General features: G+C 39.4%; 1 protein-coding gene across 6 annotated transcripts in view; it reads left to right on the top strand.

Moving 5' to 3' along the window:
* GPAT3 (glycerol-3-phosphate acyltransferase 3) overlaps window positions 1-18,364 on the top strand; it is a 58,999-nt gene extending 40,635 nt beyond the window's left edge. For all 6 annotated transcript variants that reach the window (XM_029943819.1, XM_029943855.1, XM_029943828.1 and 3 more), the window contains 9 exons: window positions 1,333-1,407; window positions 1,939-2,028; window positions 4,205-4,298; window positions 7,729-7,844; window positions 9,031-9,086; window positions 9,594-9,679; window positions 11,364-11,492; window positions 11,994-12,073; window positions 17,059-18,364. In XM_029943819.1, the coding sequence (XP_029799679.1) occupies window positions 1,333-1,407; window positions 1,939-2,028; window positions 4,205-4,298; window positions 7,729-7,844; window positions 9,031-9,086; window positions 9,594-9,679; window positions 11,364-11,492; window positions 11,994-12,073; window positions 17,059-17,155 (823 nt within the window). In that variant the 3' untranslated portion in view covers window positions 17,156-18,364. The remainder of the gene's footprint in view (window positions 1-1,332; window positions 1,408-1,938; window positions 2,029-4,204; window positions 4,299-7,728; window positions 7,845-9,030; window positions 9,087-9,593; window positions 9,680-11,363; window positions 11,493-11,993; window positions 12,074-17,058) is intronic.
* Window positions 18,365-22,435: the final 4,071 nt, after the last annotated feature.

Raw genomic sequence — 22,435 nt, 5'->3', positions numbered from 1 at the left:
GACTGTCATTACGGAAGGATAGCAAAACGTTATTTTAAAACTTTTGCAGGGGCGCCTGGGGGGCTCAGTCAGTTAAGCCTCCGACTTCAGCTCAGGTCATGAACTAGTGATTCGTGAGTTTGATCCCCACATCAGGCTCTGTGATGACAGCTCAGAGCCTGGAGCCTTGCTTCAGATTCTGTGTCTCCCCCTCTCTCTGTTCGTTCCCTGTTTGCACTCTGTCTCTCTCTCTCTCAAAAATAAAATAAACATTAAAAAGAAACCTTGGGCATACTTAGTGGGTGAGATTAAACATTAGTGGCTGGCATGAAAATATGGCATCAAAAGAAAACAGAATCTGACCTTCAAATTGTTCTGTCAAAAGATCTTAAACCAAGACTTCCACAAAGTTTAACACCTTAAGAAGGTGTTTATAAGGCAGCCCCCCTTATTTTGAAAGATTTTAAATCTCAGTTCTTTTTGGGTTAATTCTACTTATATCTCTAAAAATGACTATATTCTTTTTGAAGTGATTAGAATGTAAATTAAAAGCACTTTTCAAAAATGAGATGTGGAGATGAGAGGTATTGTTAGTCACCTTGTTGCTAATTTCTGAGTTACCACCAACATACAAAGGGACGAAGATTTGCATTAAAGAGTTTCTGCATGCCGATATAATTTGGTGTTAGTATGAAAGAGCTTTTTTTGTTATTTGCTATAAATTTTCCATTCCCTTGGGAAAAATTTGAATTGTACCTCCCTCCATCATGAAAAAAAACCACAGGAAAACAAGTTCTTAGACTTTTGGAAAACATTTTCTTTTACAACCATACTCTGCCCACTAATGTATCCTGCACAAAATAGGATAACTCCTTTCAACCTGACATGACTCCTTTATACAATATAAAACTTTTTAGTTTAGTTAGTTAATATGAATATATTTTTAAAAATTAAAATAATCCTGGAAAGAAAAAAGGCAAGGCTTTAAATTTATTCTTTTCATTAACCCACTTGCCCTTTGGTGATTACATAGATTGAATTTGATAGTTTTATAAATACATTTCCAGGCCTCTGCTACACATCTATCAATTAGTTATATGCTTGCTGTTGTTTTGAAAATGGTTATCATACTCTACATATTATTTTGAAACTAATTTTGCTTTCTTTCTCTCAAAAGTACCAAGGACCATTCTCCCATGTCGGAATCTATAGATTTACCTGATTCTTTTACTGGCAGTGCCGTAAATGTTTCACCACTTACTTACAGTTTCATTATTTATGAATGTTTAGGTTATTTCCCTTTACTGCTACTCTTCACCTAACTTTCGCATTACCTTCTCTTTTCTTTTTCAGGGTTACCTTGGCTTTCATTGGGATCAGTTTGTTGGTATTGGGAACGACACTGGTTGGGCAGCTTCCAGACGGCAGGTGAAATGTTTACTTCCACATGGCCATAAATAGGATTGTCCCTTTTGTTGGCCTTATCCACACACACACAAAATCAAATATTTGATTCCTACGTATTGCATCACATTTATGGCCCTGTCACACTTACTAAAATTTTGCTTACTTTGTATTCACAGCCTTCATCTGATTTGCCATCACATTTTCATATAAATTGTAAGAAATTGTTTCTCAAAAGGGAAATGAAGAAAGGAAAATAGAGTGAGGGGCTCAAGGAAACCACGAGAGTGTTATCATCTGGTCACAGGCGTATCAGGCTGAGACTAGAGAAGCTTCGGCTTATCCTGGTCGGGCATTTATCATGACAGTCGAGTAGGGCGGGAGCCATTTTCCCTTAGAGTTTTGTCCTAATTGCGTCAGTGAGACTTTAAGACTTGAACTGTGCTTGTGTTTTGAGAACAGTATGCTGCTGTGACGGGCACATTGAAACTTTTACTGTATTGTTTCTTAGGAATGCCCAGAACTGCACCATAAAATGTTTTCTCTTTCTTTCAGCCTCAAAAACTGGCTGAGCGAGCTGGTTCACCTGACTTGCTGCCGGATCTGTGTGCGCGCCCTCTCTGGTACCATTCATTACCATAACAAGTGAGTGCGTGCGGGCTTCCTTCTGCCTCTCTGTTCAGTAAGTCCAGCCTGTGACTGACAGTCGTGGGTGGAGGAAGCAGGTGAAATGAGAGTCCTTCCAGTATGTTCATTCTGGCTGCTTAGAGTGTCACTGACATAACAGTTTTGCCCGAAAAACCTTTATTTTTATTTTTATTTAAAAAAACTTTTAAAAATGTTTTTATTTATTTTTGAGAGACAGAGAGAGACAGAGTGAGCAGGGGAAGGTCAGAGAGAGAGAGGGAGACACAGAATCTGAAGCAGGCTCCAGGCTCTGAGCTAGCTGTCAGCACAGAGTCCAATGCGGGGCTCAAACCCATGAGCCCTGAGATCATGACCTGAGCTGAAGCCAGACGCTTAACCGACTGAGCCACCCAGGCGCCCCCCGAAAAACTTTTAAAAAGCCATCCATTTGCAGAGGGATCATAATAATAAACATGTATTGACAATAATTGGGCAGGGGCACCTGGGTGGCTCAGTCGGTTAAGCGTCCAACTTTGGCTCAGGTCATGATCTTCACGGTTCATGAGTCTGAGCCCCGTGTAAGACTCTCTGTTCCTCCTCATGCACCTCTCAAAAATAACAATAAAAACACATTAAAAAACAGTTGGGCATTTATGGTGTACAGCCAGGCCCAAGTCTCATAGGTCATTCGATGAGAGGGGCACTCCTGTCATGTTTTACAGGTGAACAGCTGGGAGCCCTGGGATTGGTTGTCTAGGGTCACATGACCCGTGCGCAGCAGAGTCGGGTTTTGAACTGGGTCTGTTGATACATAAAGCCATGAAGTTGAGAGGCCTGTAGTGTGGAGGAAGAGGGCTGGTCTCTGAGTCGTGAGGCCTGGTTTCTAGTCTCAGTCCTGCCGCTTCTGAATTCAGGTAACTGAGCCCTGAGATAGAACCCCCACACTTTGCTTCCCTTCCCTTCCCTCACTCCTAATGATAGAGGGTAGTGGTAGCTAACTGAACTTGTTGAACTTGTTAGCTGACTGAAGTAATTTTTATTGTTTTGGTTACGTTTCTGTTAACTCAGTTCTATTTTTTTTACATTTAACCTAATTGTTTTAAAAGTTTTTGGACAAGCTTCTCTCTCCTTTTTTTTTTTTTTTTTTTTTTCCCTGACTGGGTCTTTCTGTCTCTTTGTAGAAGGGAAACATTTTCTCATTTGGCTTTACCATGTATCACCAACATTAAGAGACCCTTTAAGTTTCTAAAATTACGTGATTCTGCATTTGAGCTGTGAGTTTTAGGGTGAAAAGTAGAAGAAGATGCTTTGATAGAACTGTGATCAGAAGAGATACTATCTACAGAAAAGGTGCTCTAACTTCATAGAGAATTCGTAACTTACTATATAGAGAATTACTTCTGATTTTAAAGAAAACATGCTAAAGTTGTTATGCATTTGGTTCTCTTTCTTCTTTATATAGGGCCAACAACAACTACTTTGCTTCATTAGTGTCAAATACTGGTTGAACTTTAAGACAAAGTCAGCAAACTATGGGCCTGGAGGCCAATTGTGGCCTGCTGCCCATGTTTTGTAAATAAAGTTTTATTGAGACACAGCCATGCTTATTCATTTATATATTGTCTGTGACTGCCTTTGTGCCCAAACAGCAGAATCCAGTGGTTTTGAAAGGGATTGGCTGACTTGCATAACCTAAAATATTTATTATCTGACCCTCAGGCAGAGAGGTTTACCAGCATTTGCTTTGGGGGGAGAAGAAGGAGGAAACTCTAGTAAATTTACTCTTTGGGTCATTGTGACACTACTAAAAGTGATGCTTTCACAGAGTGGAATAATATGAGAATACTTACGATAAAATATGTGAAACTTATGTATCACAACATTAAAGTTGTGGAATCTTTGTAATTCAAACTAATAGTTTGAATTACATTATACGTTTTCATTATACAAGGAAATATGATCATTACAAACAAATAATGTAAATATACATAAAAGGAAAGTCACGGGCCCCTTCTATACTCTTACTCCACTCCCATAATGTTGCCGAGAGATAACCTTTTTTACAATGGGCCTATATACTTTGAAAGTATATTTTTAATGTACTTTTTAAAGCAAAATAGGATGAATCTCTACATGCCGCAAAATAGGGACTCTTTTCCAGGGCATAGTTTTTTACTACTGTTTGTCATTGCAGACAGTACCGACCGCAGAAGGGAGGCATCTGTGTGGCCAACCATACTTCCCCAATAGATGTTTTGATCTTGACAACAGATGGATGCTATGCTATGGTAAGGGCAGCTCGTTAATAGGTCAAGTAATTGCCTGTTTTGTGGATTGTTCAGACTTTTAATTTATTTTGGCACAAATTAGAAAGTTTTCTATTAGAAAGTGACTGGGTTATACCACAGGAGCTGTCTAAGTTATATAATGCATTAAATGAGGACTATATGGGGCAAGAAAAAGAAAGAAAATAGCCATAGAAGATTCAGGGCACCTGGCTGGCTCAGTTGGTGGAGTATGAGACTCTTGATCTCTGGGTTATAAATTCCAGGCCCACCTTGGGTATAGAGATTACTTAAAAAAAAAAATCTTTAAAAAATAAAAATAAATAAATGGATTAATCCATTTATTTCTTAAAAAATAGATAGTAAAAAAATTTTTTTAAAAGATAGTAAAAAATTTAGCTCCCTGAAATATAGACACACATGAGCTTGATAGGACTTCACAAAGTTGATTTCAGGTTGCTTCTAAAGAAATCCCTGCAATGTTCAATAACACTTCAAGATGTTCAAGTCTTTCTCCTTAGAGCTGTGCAAGTCCCTTACCAGCCAATTAGTTCTGTCTTCCTTCAGGGAGTCATATACAATTAGACTTTCTAATGACGATCAGACAAGAAAGACAAATATGTATATAACACATTGCCTTTCTCAGTCATTGAGAGGGTTTTGAAGGCCTTTGTGACAACTCCTAATTTATTGCCAGGTATTTAATTTATCTAAAATGTAAGTTCAGATATACAATTCTTGTGCAACCACATTTTTTTAATGTTTATTTATTTTTGAGGGGGGGGACAGAGGATCTCAAGCAGGCTCTGTGCTGACAGCAGAGAGCCCGATGCAGAGCTCAAACTAAGGAACAGAGAGATCATGGCTTGAGCCAAAGTCAGATGCTTAACTGAGACACCCAAGGTGCCCTCTGGAACCACATAATCTCTAAGTTGTGGAGCTTGTTCTAAATCCAAGAAAACTTTAACTACCTCTAGGAAAGGACTTATGGAATTAGCAGTTCTTAACCTTTTTTAGGTTAGGAATCAGTTAATAGTTATGTGTCTTTCTTTAAGAAAAACAATGACATACATGTGCATCATAGAAGCACAGATTTGTGCATAATTTCAAGGTATTTATGGATTCCCAGAAAGCCCATGCAGGGACCCTTATGTTGACAATCTTTGGTAGACACCAGTACAGTTCTGGGTATATATGATAATTCCTTGCATTTATGTGGACAAGTACTTTCTCTGTATTATTTGTGACCTTCTCTGTAATTAAGGCTGAGATTTTGTTATAGATAAAGCAGCAGAGGTTTAGATATTTTTAACCAAATTGCCTAATTATGATTTTGTGTTTCTGGGACAATATTCCTTCTGTGTCCCAGTAAACAAAAAGTTGAATAAAACTCATTTGTGATGGAGGGCCTCAGAATTGTGTAAAGTCTTTTTTTTTCTCCTAAACAAAGACCTCTTACTTTTTAAAAAATTTTAGAAATATTTTCTGAGTTATAGAGAAATTGTAATAATAAAATGGTATGTAGAACATCCATGAACCCCTTATTCACATTTACCTATTGGTAGTGTTTTGCCCTATATGCTGTATCATGCACTGGCTTTTTCTCTCTCTACATAAAAAATGTATGTAAATTATTTATATTTTTAATATATTTGTATTAATGTTTATTTCTAATACTAATATAATATTGGAAATTTGAGTCTGTACCCATTAATTCATGCACTTTGTAGGGTTCTTTCTTGCTCCCCCCAATCCATAATTGTATCTCCCTTTATTTCATAGTGAATACCCTGGCGGCCAACAGTATCAACATATTTACCTCTTTTCTCAATCCTACAGTACATCTAGAATTGTTTCAAAATTGCTTCACCTGTTTTACTACAAAACAAATGTTGTAAAAAAAGTCAGAGTATTTTGCAGTTTTTCCCAAGGTGGAGAGTGTGTGGTCAAATACCGTCTTTGTACATTTCTTAGATTTTTTTTCTCCTTCTTTCAGTATTGCTCTTTTTTCTTTTTAATAGTTTATTGTCAAATTGGTTTCCATATAACACCCAGGGCTCTTCCCCACAAGTGCCCTCCTCCAATACCATCACCTCTTCCCCCTCGCCCTCCCCCCTCAACCCTCAGTTCGTTTTCAGTATTCAATAGTCTCTAGGTTTTGCGTCCCTCTCTCTCCCCAACTCTCTTTCCCCCTTCCCCTCCCCATGGTCCTCCATTAGGTTTCTCAGTGTTGTTCTTTTAGTCATTCGAAATACAGTTGGATTTATTTGTTTCAGTTTGCTTTCGGTTTTCTAGACCCATCATTGTTTATTGTTGGCATGTTTCTAAACGTTAAACAACAAAGGCATGCTCACAGCTGTGTCACTTCCTCCCATGTCCATTCTGCCCTGTTCCCTCCCACCCTTGTAAATATCCTGCTTCACTGCTTTGGATTTCTTTTTTCTTTTTGTAGAAATAAACATAATATGATATATAGTATATTATATATGATTATATAATATATATGTCTCCTATCTTACACAAAATGTAGCATATAATATTTGCTTTTTTACAATTTGGTTTTTTCACTTAACAATATCACCTGAGTGGTGAGCATAGTGTGACGTATAAAGATGGTGAATCACCATGTTATACACCTGAAGCTAGGGTACTACTGTATGTCAGCTATACTCAAGTAAAAAAAAATTAAATTTAAAAAAACCCCAAAAAAACCCCAAAACCGGAACCCCAACCAGTATCTCCTAGAAATCACTCCTTATCAGTCATAGAATCAGCCTTGCCCTTTTCCCAGCCACATGGTACTCTACTGTGTGTATGGACCATAGTTTATTCCTCTGATTTCTTATGTTTGAATATTCAGATATTCCAGTATCTTACTATTACATATAATATTATAATTAAATTCTCGTGCATATGTGCTTTCATCTTATTGAAAGTATATCTTCAGGGTAAATTCCTAGAAGTAGGATTACTGAGTTGAAGGATAAATGTATATGTAGTTTTGACAGATCTTGCCAGATTTTCTTCTGTGGTTATTATCTCCCCCATCCCAGGCAATGTACGAGTGCCATTTTCCATAGTCTTGGCTCCAAGTGCATTGTTAAGCTTTTGAGTCCTTGTCAGTCTGATCATTGAGAAAATGGTATTTCAGTGTAGTTTTAATTTGCATTTCCCTTATTTTGACTAAGTTGAAAGACCTCTAGTTTTTAAAGCTAGAATATAACTAGTGTAGGAACGTAGCTTAAAATTCAAAGGTGCTACTAAAGAACACATTTTGCTTGTATCTGGCCATTAGACTAAGAACTTCAGTCAGTAGAAGAAGGCCAATCTTTTCTTTTGGTGGGAAATAGGAACTTACTGGTACTTAAAGAAAAAAGCTTTCTTTTCCTATCTTTTCTTTTATATTTTTCTTTCTTTCTCATGGTACTTCTAGGTTGGCCAGGTTCATGGTGGATTGATGGGAATTATTCAGAGAGCCATGGTGAAGGCTTGTCCGCATGTCTGGTTTGAACGCTCAGAAATGAAGGATCGACACTTGGTCACTAAGAGGTAAGCAGAGACATTGCTCTGTAGCCTTTGGGGTGACATAAAATCTGATAAATCCTGGCCTTCCTGCAAAGAGAACAGAGCAGTACTAAGGATTAAACCCAGAATATATGGAGTTTTATTTGTGGTTGACTTTTTTTGCTAAATCACCTATCTGAGCTACGCTCTTAAAACTTTGAGTTCTGTAGTCAGGGTGGGGTGTGGGATGAGATTAGAGGGCCCGTATGTTTGTATTGCTGTGGTTTAGGTATAGTCCAGTTACTGAATTTTCAAAATTAAAAATTACCACTGTGACAGTTAAATAATTGGTAACTGTTTGCTGAGTAAAGAGAGGGCTCATTGTTTGCTGAATGTCTGGTATCACTGAAATCCATCAAGAGACTGACAGCACTAATGCCCTTTATGGAACAGAAGAAATAAATCTCTGGGTTTTGCAATGGAGAGGAGCTAACAGAAGCCTTTGTTGGGAAACAACAGCTTTTTGCCCGAGGCCTTTAAGTGTAGGCTCTCTGGTTATTGCTTCTAGAAACTTGAAGGTAGGGCTTGCTTTTAAGAGTAAAATGAAAAGTACTTGTTGAAATCTGTTGAAGGTGAGTGAAACCATTCCCCAATTGGAGATTATTTAGCACTCGAACATGAGCTGTAATCCCTCTCTCAGTCTTACCAGTTTCTGATGAGTAGTTGGGAATTTAAGACTGGCTGCAGGGGACACAGGACCTAAGTCTGGAAGAATTTTCATCATTCTCAGCTTTCCGGCATCTGTATTACGTATTACAAAGCTGAGCCTGACTCATTTAAGGAGTTTCTTTATACTCAATGGCCAATAGGTCCAGCGATCAGTATTCTCATCTTTCAGATGAGGAAATATAAGTACGTGGAGAAGGGCACAACCTTTAGGACATGGGGGCTCTAGAGCGCATGTCACATGACTGCCTAGCATTCTGCTTTAAGAGAAGGCAGAAAGCCCTCAAAATTGCTCACGTTGAAATAAGAGAAATGAAAATAATACAGATAACCTTATGCTTTTTAGAAAGGGACCATCTTGAGGTTTTCCCTTTACTTATGTCTTATTTTTCCACTTCTTATTGCTATATAATTGTATTTGTGTGAGTACAGTGCAAAGACCAAAAGGGATCCCCACCTCTATTTTTATAAAGGTAGCATTCTGATCCTTTCTTTTTCTTCACAGACTAAAAGAACACATTGCTGATAAGAAAAAACTACCCATATTAATCTTTCCTGAAGGTAAGAAGGGTACCTATCTACCAAACTATGGTTGATAACAACCAGCACCAAAAGTATGTGAGGCATCGGATTGTTCTAGAAGTGCCACTCTTAGTCTAGATCTCTACTGTCCTGTAGGAAAGGGATGGCCTTCTCCGAGCCAGTAATTCCTTGCTTTCTTTCGACATTTGATGGAAGACATGGTGCCGTTTTGATCTTAAAAGTCATTTCCGAGTAATGAACTCGAATAGGTGTTGTTCATAATTTTTTAAAGGTCTTTATTAAACTGCACTGGTTGTGCAGAAGTTTGTTATTCAATAACAGAGTAAAAGTTTGTTTTTAAACTTGCTTAGAGTGGTTGCGTTACCTACTTAGGCAGGGACTGATTTGTGAAATGAGAGTAAACTGTAATTTTGCTAGGATTTGAATATTTTAGATTATTTTATATCAAAATAATTTCTTTTTAAATTTCATTAAAAAAAGACTGCCTTTAAAAACAGTCACCATGCCCTTTTCATCCCTCGGCAGGAACTTGCATCAACAATACTTCAGTCATGATGTTTAAAAAGGGAAGCTTTGAAATTGGAGGAACCATACATCCAGTTGCAATTAAGGTAAGACAGAATCCCCCCGGGCCCCCAAAAGGGGAGTAACTTGGTAACTTTATTTCAATATAACTTCAGTGTTAAAATCTGTAAGAATAACGAGCACTTGTACACTCTTCCCCTGCCCCAGCTGTACTGGAATATAATCAACATAGAACATTGTGTAAATTTAAGGTGTACTATATACGGCATTATTAACTACACTCACTGTGCTATGTATTAGGTCCCCGGGACTTATTTATCTTAATAACTGAAAGTCTGTAGTCTTTGATCAGTATCTCCCCAGTTCCTCCACGGTGCCCCCTTCTCCTCCTCAGCCCCTGGTAAACACCATCCTAGCCTCTGTTTTTTTAGATTCCACATATAAATGATGCTATGTAGCACTTACCTTTCTCCATCTGACTTATTTAACTCAGCACAACGCTTTCAAGGTCCATCTGTGTTGTCACAAATGACAGGCATATGTATATACGTACCACATCTTCTTTATCTATTCATCTGTTGACATACACTTAGGTTGTTTGCATTTCTTGGCTGCTGTGAATGATATGCTGCAGTGAACATGGGAAGGCAGATCTCTCATGATCTTGTTTTCATTTCCATTGGCTACATACCCAAAAGGGAGATTGTTGGATCATATGGTAGTTCTAATTTTTGATTTTCTGAGAACGCTCTCCTAGTGTTTTCTATAGTGGCCGTATTGATTTACATCCCCACCAGCAGGGCACCAGGGCTCTCTTTTCTCCATATATGTTTTACCTTTTTGCAAATCTGTGTTTTACATTCTGGGATTCTGCATTAGATGTAATTGAAGAAAAGGATGTATAATTTGCTGCTAAACCAGAATGTTTGGAAACCAAAACTTTAAACTTTCTCACTTTGTAAACTGAGTCTCAGAGATGTTATGTGATTTGTCTCACAGTTACACAGTTACTTGGGGGAAACACTGTGACACAAAGAGATATTTAGCCAACTGACATATTCTAAAGACCTATAGGGTAGAAGGTCTTCTTTTTTTTTTTTAATTTTTTTTTTTTTAGTGTTTTATTTATTTTTGAGACAGAGAGAGGCAGAGCATGAGCGGGGAGGGGCAGAGAGAGAGAGAGAGACACAGAATCGGAAGCAGGTTCCAGGCTCCGAGCCGTCAGCACAGAGCCTGACGCGGGGCTTGAACACATGAACGTGCGATCATGACCTGAGCCGAAGCCGGACGCTTAACCGACTGAGCCACCCGGGCGCCCCTAGGAGGTCTTCTTTAAGCCATTTGTATACACTCTTTACTCAGACTCACCAACTGTTTACATTTTGCCCTGTTTGCTGCATCATTCTCTCTCTGTTGGTATGTATACAGACAGGTACCAGGGGACTGTGCACCAGGCATTGTATTAAGTACTGAGGACACAGTGATAAGCAAGACAGGTACTGTGCCTACTTTTACCCAATTTTAGTTGAGTGGGAGACAGATATTTAAGACCCATGTGGACAACCCTCTTATTGCAGCATTCTGAGGCTCTGGTCAGAGGAGTGGGCTGGCCTGGTTTACTTTTTTGATCATTTCTATTGAGCAAAGTAGCTTCTCTTTCTCTTGGAGTCCAATAGAGATGCTCGGCCTGTCACAGTGGAAACACCGACGTGGATAAGCCATCACTTAGTTCATAACTGCAATATATTTTCTTTTTCTTTTTTTTTTCAGTATAATCCTCAGTTTGGAGATGCATTTTGGAACAGTAGTAAATACAACATGGTGAGCTACCTGCTACGAATGATGACCAGCTGGGCCATCGTGTGTGACGTGTGGTACATGCCGCCCATGACCAGAGAGGTATCCAGAGAGAACAACTGGTCTTTGGTGCTTTAGCCAGTCCGATCAAGGGGCAGACACTTTTCCCTGAAAACCTGGGTGCCTCCCTTCCTCACAGTAGCAGGAGCTGGGCTTCCTTTCTGCTGTCTCAGCACACGAGTCATTTAAAATGAAATGTATTTAGCGGTCTTCAAGTCATGCCATTTTATATTCAGAAACTCTTCTTCATAATAGTTTTTATAGTTGCTGTTGGTTTAGCGAGCCCTACAGATATTATGGAATGTTACATATTGGTAAGACCAACAAAGAGCAAAATTAATATGTATACGTGATAAAAATTAAACATTATGGCACTGTAGTTTCTTGGTAGACCAAATGATATCTATTTGCTATGATTGAGAACAGAACTGAGCTAAAAGGTGAATCTTACATTTGGAAACAAATCTAAATGATTAGGAGATATTTCAAGAATGATTTGGAAGCCCCATTCGCAGGATGTACCTGTAATTTTCTCTTCCCCAGGAAGGAGAAGATGCCGTCCAGTTCGCCAACAGGGTTAAGTCTGCTATAGCTGTACAAGGAGGCCTGACTGAACTTCCCTGGTAAGAAATTTTTCAGGAGTACTATCTTTTTTTTTTTAATTAAAAAAAATCACTTTTATTTTCATCATTTATTTATTTTTAAAAGTTTATTTTGAGAGATAAGTTTATTTATTTAAAAGTTTATTTATTTATTTATTTTGAATGAGCGAGTGGGGGAGAGAAGGAGAGAGGGTGTCTTACACAGGTTCCACGCTCAGCACAGAGCCCAACACGGGGCTCAATCTCACGACCCTGGGATCATAACCTGAGCTGAAATCAAGAGTTGGACATTCCACCACTCAGGCACTCTGCCGCCCCCCCCCCCCCCAAATCACGTTTATAACATCACTTATTGTGCTAGCTAGCCAGAGGTTTAGCTGACAGAGTGGTTTACGTAAATAAGGTAGCAGTTTATCCCTCTTGCTTAAACATGGACAGTGTAGGCTGGTATAACAGGTCGTTCTCTATTCCTCTGTCCTCAGTGTGCTTCTACTTTAGGGTCCAAGCTGATGGCTTCAGGGAGATTCCATGTGTCCAGAAAATGGCCAATAGGGAAGACTTAAAACAAGGACACATCCCTCTCATTACTAGCACTATAAGTTGGACATGCCACTTCCGTTTGTATCCATTGGCTAGAACTCAAGTTCTATGACAGCAGTTGCAAAGAAGCCTGGAGAATGCCACTTTGCTCTGGATGGCCGTGTGTCTACTTAAAATGTAGTGTTTTTTTACTGAAGAAGACCATGAGAATAGATTTGGGGGTGGGGAACGGACCCTGGGAGCAAGGGGCAACTAATAGGCTTGTTCATATTCAACACTAGCTATAACTATATTAGAGAAAACTTAAAAGCTTGCAAGGAAATAAGTGAAATATTTTAGTTAAGGAAACTTCGGGTTTAATTTTTTGTTTGTTGGTTTGAGGAAGGCTGAATGTAGGGGAGTGTATTAGTCTACTTGGCCTGTCATAACAAACTACCATACACGGGGTGGCTTAAAAAACAAATTGATTTCTCACAGTTCTGAAGGCTGGAAATCTGAGATCAGAGTGCCAACAAGGTCAGTCTCTGGTGAGAGCTGTCTCTCCCTTTTGGCTGGTAAATGGCTGCCTTCTTGCCTTGTGTTTACACAATCTCTTCTTTGTATGAGTATGGGGAGAGAGAAGCGAGCAAGCTCACAGGTGTCTCTCCTTATACGGGCACCAATCCTATCTTGAGGATTAGTGACCACTCTTTTTTTTTTTTTTTTTACTGTTTTTATTTATTTTAGAGAGAGAGAGACAGCATGAGCAGGGGAGGGTCAGAGAGAGAGGGAGACACAGAATCTGAAGACAGGCTCCAGGCTCTGAGCTAGCTGTCAGCACAGAGCCCGATGCAGGCTCAAACCCACGAACCATGAGATCATGACCTGAGCCAAAGTCGGACGTTTAACCGACTGAACCACCCAAGCGCCCCTAGTGACCACTCTTCTGACCTCATCTAAACCTAATTATCCCTCAAGGGCTCCTTCTCTAAATACCATCATATTGGAGGTTAGGGCTTCAATATATGAAGTGAGGAGGGTGCATAAACATTTAATCTGTGTCAGTGAGTGACGGTTAACTATCTACCTAGATTATAATGGGAGATTAAATTCTCACACACACAGACATTATGTTAGCAAGCTTGCATAAAACAGTTCATATTTCAGGGCACCTGCATGGCTCGGTTGGTTAAGCATCCACTCTTAATTTTGTCTCAGGCCATGATCTCAGGGTTTGTGAGTCTGAGCCCTGCGTTGGGCTCTGTGCTGACAGTGCAGAGCTTCCTTGGGATTCTTTCTCTCTATTGCTGCCCCTCCCCTGCCCTCCCCCCCCCTCAAAATAAAAAACAAAACAAAACAGATCATCCTTCAAATCTTATAAGTTTAATAAAGTCCTTCTGTTTATCATTTTTGGTGTTTTGAAAACACTTTGCATGAAAAGTTCACTTAAGGCAATTACAGTTATGTTCTAGGAGCAGGATTTGACTGAGTCAGACTGTCTGTCAGCCAGTTCATCCACGGACTTCTGAACCTGCAGACAGACGGACCCAGGACAGTTTAGGAATTAAGCTTCTGGAATTAGAGCTTGCTGGGTTTTTATACTCCTTTATGCAAAAGGGAAAGCTCTAGACTATTTTATCCATTCATATATCTTGAGTATAACCAATTTCACCCAAGAAACCTGTTTCAGGCGTCTGTTATGCTAATTAGGAAGCCAATCATTTCTGTAGTGAAAACCCATTTGTAAAACTCATTATGTGAATTAACAAAGGTTGGGAAGTTGCTGGGAGACAAAGATAGCCGATGCCTTATAGTGGCACCTGTGGAGGAGGGTGGCCTTCTAATTAAATGCCTGGCTGATCATCCCAGAGTATGAGTTCTTGATTTAGGGCAACTTGACTGGCCCTAAGGTCAGGACTAGGGTCAAGCTAGGTTAAAACTAACACTTGTATCACACTACCTAAGCTGAAATAGGTGAAACTAACTTACAGATATCATAATATCAGGAAATGACAGGCTTACCCATGTCCTAGTTTATCAACGCCCTAGTGAATCCAAGTTCACTCTGGATCTGGCCTCCTCTTTCCTCATTGTTTTCAGTTCTTTACTGGGCTTCCTCTCACCTGACATCAAAGCCCTGAAGTAACATGAAAATCTGGGAGCTTGAGATCAGTAGCCTCAGACACCAAAGAAAGGAAGAAAGCCTTGAAAGATAACAGCCTGGAGAAGTCAGCCACAGGATAGATCCCAGTCAGATTGGCTTAAAATCTGTCAGATTCTCAGAATTTTTCAATTTTCTTTTATCAAGCCATTTGCAAGACTCCCTGGCTTTCTGGGTTTATCTGCCATTCACACACAGAGTATGAATTAACATGTCGACATGGTTTTTTTTTCCTAGGTTAAGTGAGAAATCAGTTGTATCATCTTAAACAGGTTTTTATATATGGTTGCTGCTATCCTTAGGAAGTCAGATCTGCTGCCATTGCAAAGGGGAACCGGTAAAGGTTTAAAGTCTCTAGAGGGGGCAAGTCACAGTTGGGGTGCTCAGAGCTGTGTGCGTTTACTGGGTGCGTGGGAGAGTTGCATCAAAATAATGTCAGGATGCTCAAGGGCAAATATTTTTGTCAGGTTTGGCTTGGACTTTAGGAAAGATAGAATGCCTTTTCTTTTGCCTCCACCTCCCCCACTTAGTTCTTACTATTCAGAATTTACGTAAGTGCTGTGAATAGTTGGAGGCAGCTCTTCTGGATAAAGGAGGCTTTGGGGGACAGTTCTGGGAGAGCTAACAATTTATACCCTTGTTTCATGGAAATTTCGTACAGCTGACCCCCGGGAAGATGTGTGGACCGCAGTCTTGTTTTATTTAAGTTGAGGACTTACTGGTGGGCCAAGTCTTGGTTTTGAGTCTAGAGGCCAGAACATTGCAGTGGTTCAGGTGGGCCTTCTGTTTGTAGGTCAAGTTCTGTCCTCATGGCACTGAGTTCATGGGCTAACCTGTGATCCATTCATCATCATCAGAAGGCACTTGGTAAACATTTGTGCTTAACTGGGTTAAAATTAAACAGGCACAGCATAAAGTAAGCAAGTTCACCGTCCATGCTCTCTCAGGAGTTAAAATCAAAAACATTAGGAGAGAGATCGTGGCCCCTTATGGTCCAGGTCTCTTCACAGAGCTTACAGTTTGTTTTTCCTTTGTGTTGACCAAAGAAGGAAAGGCATGCAGAGGCCTTATAACCCGGGCAGCTATGTGTTTTCACCACTGTGGAGAGAGTTCAAAGATTCACAGACTCTGAATTAAGGAATGCTGCTTACATAGGCACTAACTACTGGTTAAATGCAATTTATGATTTTGTTGTTTGTTTTTATTCTGAGTCTGTTTTGGAATATGGAAGGTCATAAATGCTTGAAATATATAGTGCTTTGAATGAAAATACAACTTGGTAGACATAAGATTAGATTTGAGTAACTATTAACCCATTTCTCTTTAAGGAATTTACCCATACATATACAATACCCTCACCATTATTTGAGTGTATCTTAAATTTTCCATATGGGTTTTCTAGTAAGACATAGGTTGATCAGATGAAAGAAAATAATATTTTGTTTTCCTTGGGAAAAAAGACAGGCAAAGAATCCTAGTTTTAATATAAAGTCCGGGGGCACCTGGGTAGCTCAATTAGTTAAACGTCCGACTTCAGCTCAGGTCTCACGGTTTGTGAGTTCGGGCCCTGCACCCAGCTCTGTGCTGACAGCTTGGAGCCTAGAGCCTGCTTCAGCTTCTGTGTGTGTGTGTGTGTGTGTGTGTGTGTGTGTGTGTGTGTGTGTGGTGTGTGTGTTTCTTTCTCTGCTCCTCCCCTCTTGCACTCTGTCTCTCCTCTGAAAAATAAATATAAAAAAAGGTCTAAATATTGAATAACTTATTTTTTTTCAGTGATTATTCATTTTTGAGGGAGAGACAGAGTGCGAGTGGGGGAGGGCATGCTTAAAAGACTGAGCCACGCAGACACCCATTTACAGGGAGAGAGAGTGAGAGAGAGAGAGCGTGAGCAGGGGAGGGGCAGAGAGAGAGGGAGACAGAATGGGAAGAGGCAGGCTCCAAGTTCTGAGCCGTCAGCGCAGAGCCCGACAGGGGGCATGAACCCAAGAGAGGTGAGATCATGACCTGAGCCGAAGTCAGACTCTTAACCGACTGAGCCACCCAGACATCCATAGCAACCCTAACTTCTAAAAGGAAATTGAGTGGAGATATTATTCTATATTTTAATTAAGCATCACAGAGAGTGTTCCTTCTCCAAAGTAACACACATTTGGTGAGACTGAAATCTTGGTCTTTCTGCTTCCAGATCCCATGTGCTTTGCGCCCCCATCCCCCCCACTGTTGACAGGCCACTTAAGTGGCATGGCATCACACAGCGTGTGTGTTAACAGCAAATGCTTTTAAATCATCGCTGGGAGTATCTTTTATTTATTTGCCTTTCTATTCCCAGGGATGGAGGGCTGAAGAGAGCAAAGGTGAAGGACACCTTTAAGGAAGAGCAGCAGAAGAATTACAGCAAGATGATCGTAGGCAATGGATCTCTTTGAATCGGACTGAATCCCACCATGGTGATAAAATTTGGCTTACCAGAACCAGCCCCTAGAAATGGAATGTGTTGGTTTTGATGGAATGCGAGAGAGAGAGTGGATATTGTTTTGTTTTACTGTTTCTGTACTGTTTCTGTTTTGGTTTTGTTTTTGTTTTACTGTTAATCTTTTCTGTAGGATGGATTGTCTCTACCTCTTTATGCCAGAGGCAGAACCCCTGGGGGCCCTTTTTGGCTTTTGTTGTCATAGCAATAGCTGCATGAATTATACGGTAGTTTACTGACTTTAAACAGATTCTGCCTTTTGTAAAATGATGATGTCATTGCTGATTGAATGAAATATTTGTACCGGAAAAAGTGCTTCTAAAACACTTTTGGAACTCACTGAGTTTGGAACTTGTTGATATGGTAATTCTCAAAAAATTTCCCAAGCTCTTTTCCTGCTTAGCTTTCTCACTCCTCCCCACCCTGCCCCTCCTCCAATCACCTAAACAGTAGGGCCACACCTCAGTTCAAGGTTACTGCCACGGTTATGTTCTACTGCAAGGTTGAAAATAAGAATGGGGGATGGGATTTAGGAGAAAGGACAGATTTGTGGCCCTTGATCTGAGACTTGAAAGCAAATGTAAGTATTTTTTTTACTAGTGTGTTAGAAGAGAAATCCTAGTTGGTGAGCTTTACTGAAGAAAGGTGAACACAGGTTACTGTGTATGTGCTTTTATATGTAGGCAGATTTTGAAGAAACACTTTTTAGCGGGCCACTGGTGGTAAAGCTTTAAGTTTTCCTTGTGTGTACAGTAGAGATCTATATATAGTGCCTCTCCTGTTTACTGATTTGTTTAATTTTGTACCAGGACATATTTTCAAACGGGAGGAGCCTTTAACAACAAAAACATCACTTTGTCTTCAGTGGGAGTATGAATGAGCCAGGTTTGTGTGCTGCTTCTTACCCTCTACCCCTTTGAGGTTTATTTCAGGATGTTCCCAGTTTCTTAAACAGAAGAATGAGTGGTAAAATTGCCCTTTGGAAACTGAGCCTTAAATTTTTTTAAAGGAGACGATAAGTGTTTCCCAACTTACGCAGTATAAGCAATGTTTGATAGCAATATAATGACATGTTCAACTCTGGGAGTGTTCTATCTCTTCTGGTTACCGTGTACCAAATGTGAAACTGTCTTACAGTGAATGTAAATAAATTCTATATTTCTAAGTGTGTGTTGCATCATTTTCCCTCACCTCTACCCTCTTCTGATTTGGGGAAGGTTAAGTTTTTCTTATTATAAATAAGGATTGTTTGTTTTCCATATCAATGACAGAGTTAGATTTTATTGGACTGGAACATCTGGGAAATGAGACCATGAACCGCTAGTTTTGTTTTTTGTTTTTTGTTTTGTTTTTCTTTTTGAGCCTAATGATTTGGACTCTGACCCTGTGGACTCTGCCTTGAGCAAGTCATAAACTTCATTTGATTTGTAGGTGAACTCAGGCAACTATCTTTTTTTTTTAAATTTTAAATGTTTATTTATTTTTGAGAGAGACAGAGAGACAGAGCAAGAGTGGGGGAGGGTCAGAGAGGGATGGAGACACAGAATCTGAAACAGGCTCCAGGCTCTGAGACATCAACAGAGAGCCTGATATGGGGCTCAAACCCATAAACTGTGAGATCATGACCTGAGCCAAATTTGGATACTTAGCCTACTGAGCCACCCAGACGTCCCTTAGGCAACTATCTTTTAATTGACTATAGGTATGTCTGGTATGGTACTATAATTTATATTCTTGTCAAACTAGATGGATTTGCTCCCAAAGGAACATTTGCAAACAGGGTACCCTAATGGTCAGCTGCTCTTCTGTTCTTACTACCCCCCATACTTTTCCCCTTAATTCTTACTCTTTGATTCTTTCCTTTGATTTTTTTTTTTTAAGATTTTATTTTTAAGTAATCTCTGAGTTCAAGAGTCACACACTCCACTGACTGAGCCACCTAGGGCCCAGATTCTTCCCTTTGATCTTGACTGAAAATCAGCAAGTGACTGATTTGGGGGGACTCTTAGTCTTGTTTTTGTTTTTATTTCCTCAGAAAGAAGAGTTCCTTTTTTCCTTTTCCTTTTCATACTCAATATAACTTGAATTAATCAATCCATTGTATTAATTAGCCCAGTTCTCAGAAAAGCTGATAGAAAAATGAGCAGCCGTTTTGTTTGGACATCAATAAGATGTATCTTTCCAAGAGCATTGTGGAAGCAATAATGCTATCACGTGTTCACTAGAAAGTCTAACACTATCTCAAGTCAGAACTTTTGTAGTTCTTGGACTTAGGCAACTAGTTTTCAGGTTCTTTGAGGGAATTGCCATGCTTCTGTAAACATCGTCTTAGAAAGCAAATATTGCTCAGATTTAGCGTATGATCCCTAGAACTCCTGCTTTTATGTTTGTCTTCCCTAATAATGTTTTATACCTACCTTAGAAGTCCAATGTCCAGAATGTAATCTTCTAAATTCCCGAGTCTTCTCTTATTATAATGGGATATCAAGGATAGGTAGACTTTGCTAGAAAAATCCCATTAGGAAAGACCTTTCATCTAATTTCTTGCACAGATTCATTCATTGAAACTCAAGGTTGCTTTTTTTTTTTTTTAATGTTTTTTTCATTTATTTATTTTGGAGAGAAAGAGGCAGAGTGTGAGTGGGAAAGAGACAGAGAAAGGGAGACACAGAATCCCAAGCAGGCTCCAGGCTCCGAGCTGTCAGCACAGAACCTGATGCGGGGCTTGAACTCATGAGCCATGAGATCATGACCTGAGCCGAAATCAGACACTTTAACCAACTAAGCCACCTAGGCACCCCAAGGTTGCTTTTTAAAATTCCAACCCTGTCCTGGTCATATTTACAGACTCAGGGTTTTAGAAATGTCAAGATTTCCTGAAATATCCTGGCACATCTTAGGATTAGATGAGCAACCATGATAGGAAATAGTAAACATACTGGAAGCACTAGAAATAGACCTGGATCATGGTCTGTAACAAAGAACAGTCTTGAGGGAAGTTTTCCTGTATGAATGAGGAGACTTTCCAAGGCACATTCAGCTTCGCCTTAGCTTTCCCATCATTCCCTCTGTGGCTATGCTGCATGTTGGGCATTCTGTTGACAATTTAAGGGCTGTTCATTTCTCGTGACTATAGATAATGTACTGTGGTCATGAGGACTCCCTTTTGGCCAGAGTTGTTCTCAGTCTTTGTTTCTGAGGTGTGGCTTTCTGCCAGGCCTGAGTAGGATGTGATGGGAGATGGGGCAAACTTGGCATTTAGGGTTGTTACTTAAAACCAGGGGCCCTAGTAGGGATTTAGACAAAAGCTGTGTGCTTGCTTTTGCTTATTTAACACTGGTTTATAGTGAATTGATGGTAGTAGTATTTGATGTTACTTTTTGGAATAATGATTGAGATGATGAGATAAAGAATCATAAAGACATTTTCTAATTGTGGCTCTAGCACTCACTGGCTTTGCAGCCTTTGACAATTCTCTGATTCCTACTTACCTTCTTTTTATGTATGGTAAAATTATAGAATACAAGTATATGAAAGTGTGCAGGGCAATGATAAATTGAAAACTTATTTCCCAGTATTACCCTGGCTAGTTTTTACCCAGGCCAATAAGTAGAATATGAATGACTGTATCCTAGAGGGCATGAGAAGTCACAGTTTATATTCCTTTACTACTGATGGACAGCAGTGCTATTTTTTAGCTTTGTTGTAAATGTCTCCTAGAATACATGCACAAGAGCTTTTCTCTAGCTGGTATGTTTAGTAGGAGTTTAGTAGGAATTAGTTTACTAGGAGTTGTGCCATAGTAGGATATCAACATGTTTAACTTTAGTGTAGATACTTCCAAACTATTTCCAAAAGGTTGCAGCATTTTACATGAATCAGCACTGTAGGAGAGCAACATTTATATTTAGTGTAGGGGCACCTGGGTGGCTCACTCGGTTAAGTGTCCGACTTCAGCTCAGGTTATGATCTCGCTGTTCAAGAGTTCAAGCCCCACGTTGAGATCTGTGTTGACATCTCAGAGCCTGGAGCCTGCTTCAGATTCTGTGTCTCCCTCTCTCTCTGTCCCTCCCCTGCTCATGCTCTTTCTCTGTTTCTTAAAAAATAAATAAACATTAAAAAATTTATATTTAGTGTAATAACAGTTGGATTTAATTTTTATTATTTTATTTTGTCCATTTTTTCTCTTTTCTTGCCTTCTTTTGGACTTAATACTTTCCTTTTTCCATTTTCTCTACTTAATCGGAGGTTAATGGTCTCATTTCTATCTGTTCTGTGGTTACCTTATAATTTTTATTTTGCTTGCTTTCCAAGGTCCAACATGTATCACTATCCTTACGCTCCTGAATAATTCAAGTACCCAAGAATTTGAATTTCAATCATTCACCACCACCCCTCCACCAATTTATGATAGATGATATCATGAATTTTAATTACTTACATAATCCCGCAAATTGCCATAATCATTGTCAGCAGCAGCATGGTTATTACTTTATACAGGCAATGTTTACCCATAGTTTTGCCTCATTATTCCTCGCCTCTTACCTCAGTTTTAGCATCTGGAATCACAGTTTGATAATGGCTAACTCCCTGTTTTTATTTTTCTGAAGGTATATACTTTATACTCATTTAAAAAAAAATAATTTATTGTCAAGGTAGCTAACATACAATGTAGTCTTGGCTTCGGGAATAGATTCCCATGATTCATCAGTTACATACAACACCCAGTGCTCATCTCAAGTGCCATCCTCAATGCCCATCACTCATTTTCCCCACCCCCATCACATGTTCTCTGTGTTTAAGTGTCTCTTATGGTTTGCCTCCCTCTCTATTTGTAACTTACTTTTCTTTCTCTTCCCCTATGGTCTTCTGTTAAGTTTCTCAAATCCCACATGAGTGAAAACATGATATCTGTCTTCTCTGACTGACTTATTTCACTAACATAATACCCTCCCGTTCCATCCATGTTTCAAATAGCAAAATTTCATTCTCTTTCATTGCCAAGTAGTATTCTAGTGTGTGTGTGTGTGTGTGTGTGTGTGTGTGTGTGTGTGTACTTCTTTTTCCATTCATCAATCAATGAACATTTGAGCTCTTTCCAGAATTTGGTTATTGTTGACAGTGCTGCTATAAACATTGGGGTACATGTGCCCCTATGAATCAGCACTCCTGTATCTTTTTGGATAAGTTCCTAGTAGTGCTATTGCTGGGTCATAAGGTAATTCTATTTTTAATT

This window comes from Suricata suricatta, chromosome 1, assembly GCF_006229205.1.
Source record: "Suricata suricatta isolate VVHF042 chromosome 1, meerkat_22Aug2017_6uvM2_HiC, whole genome shotgun sequence".
In the NCBI taxonomy this organism is placed as follows: domain Eukaryota; kingdom Metazoa; phylum Chordata; class Mammalia; order Carnivora; family Herpestidae; genus Suricata; species Suricata suricatta.
Note: the sequence above shows the minus strand (reverse complement) of the source record. Positions and strands in the feature narration are given on the sequence as shown.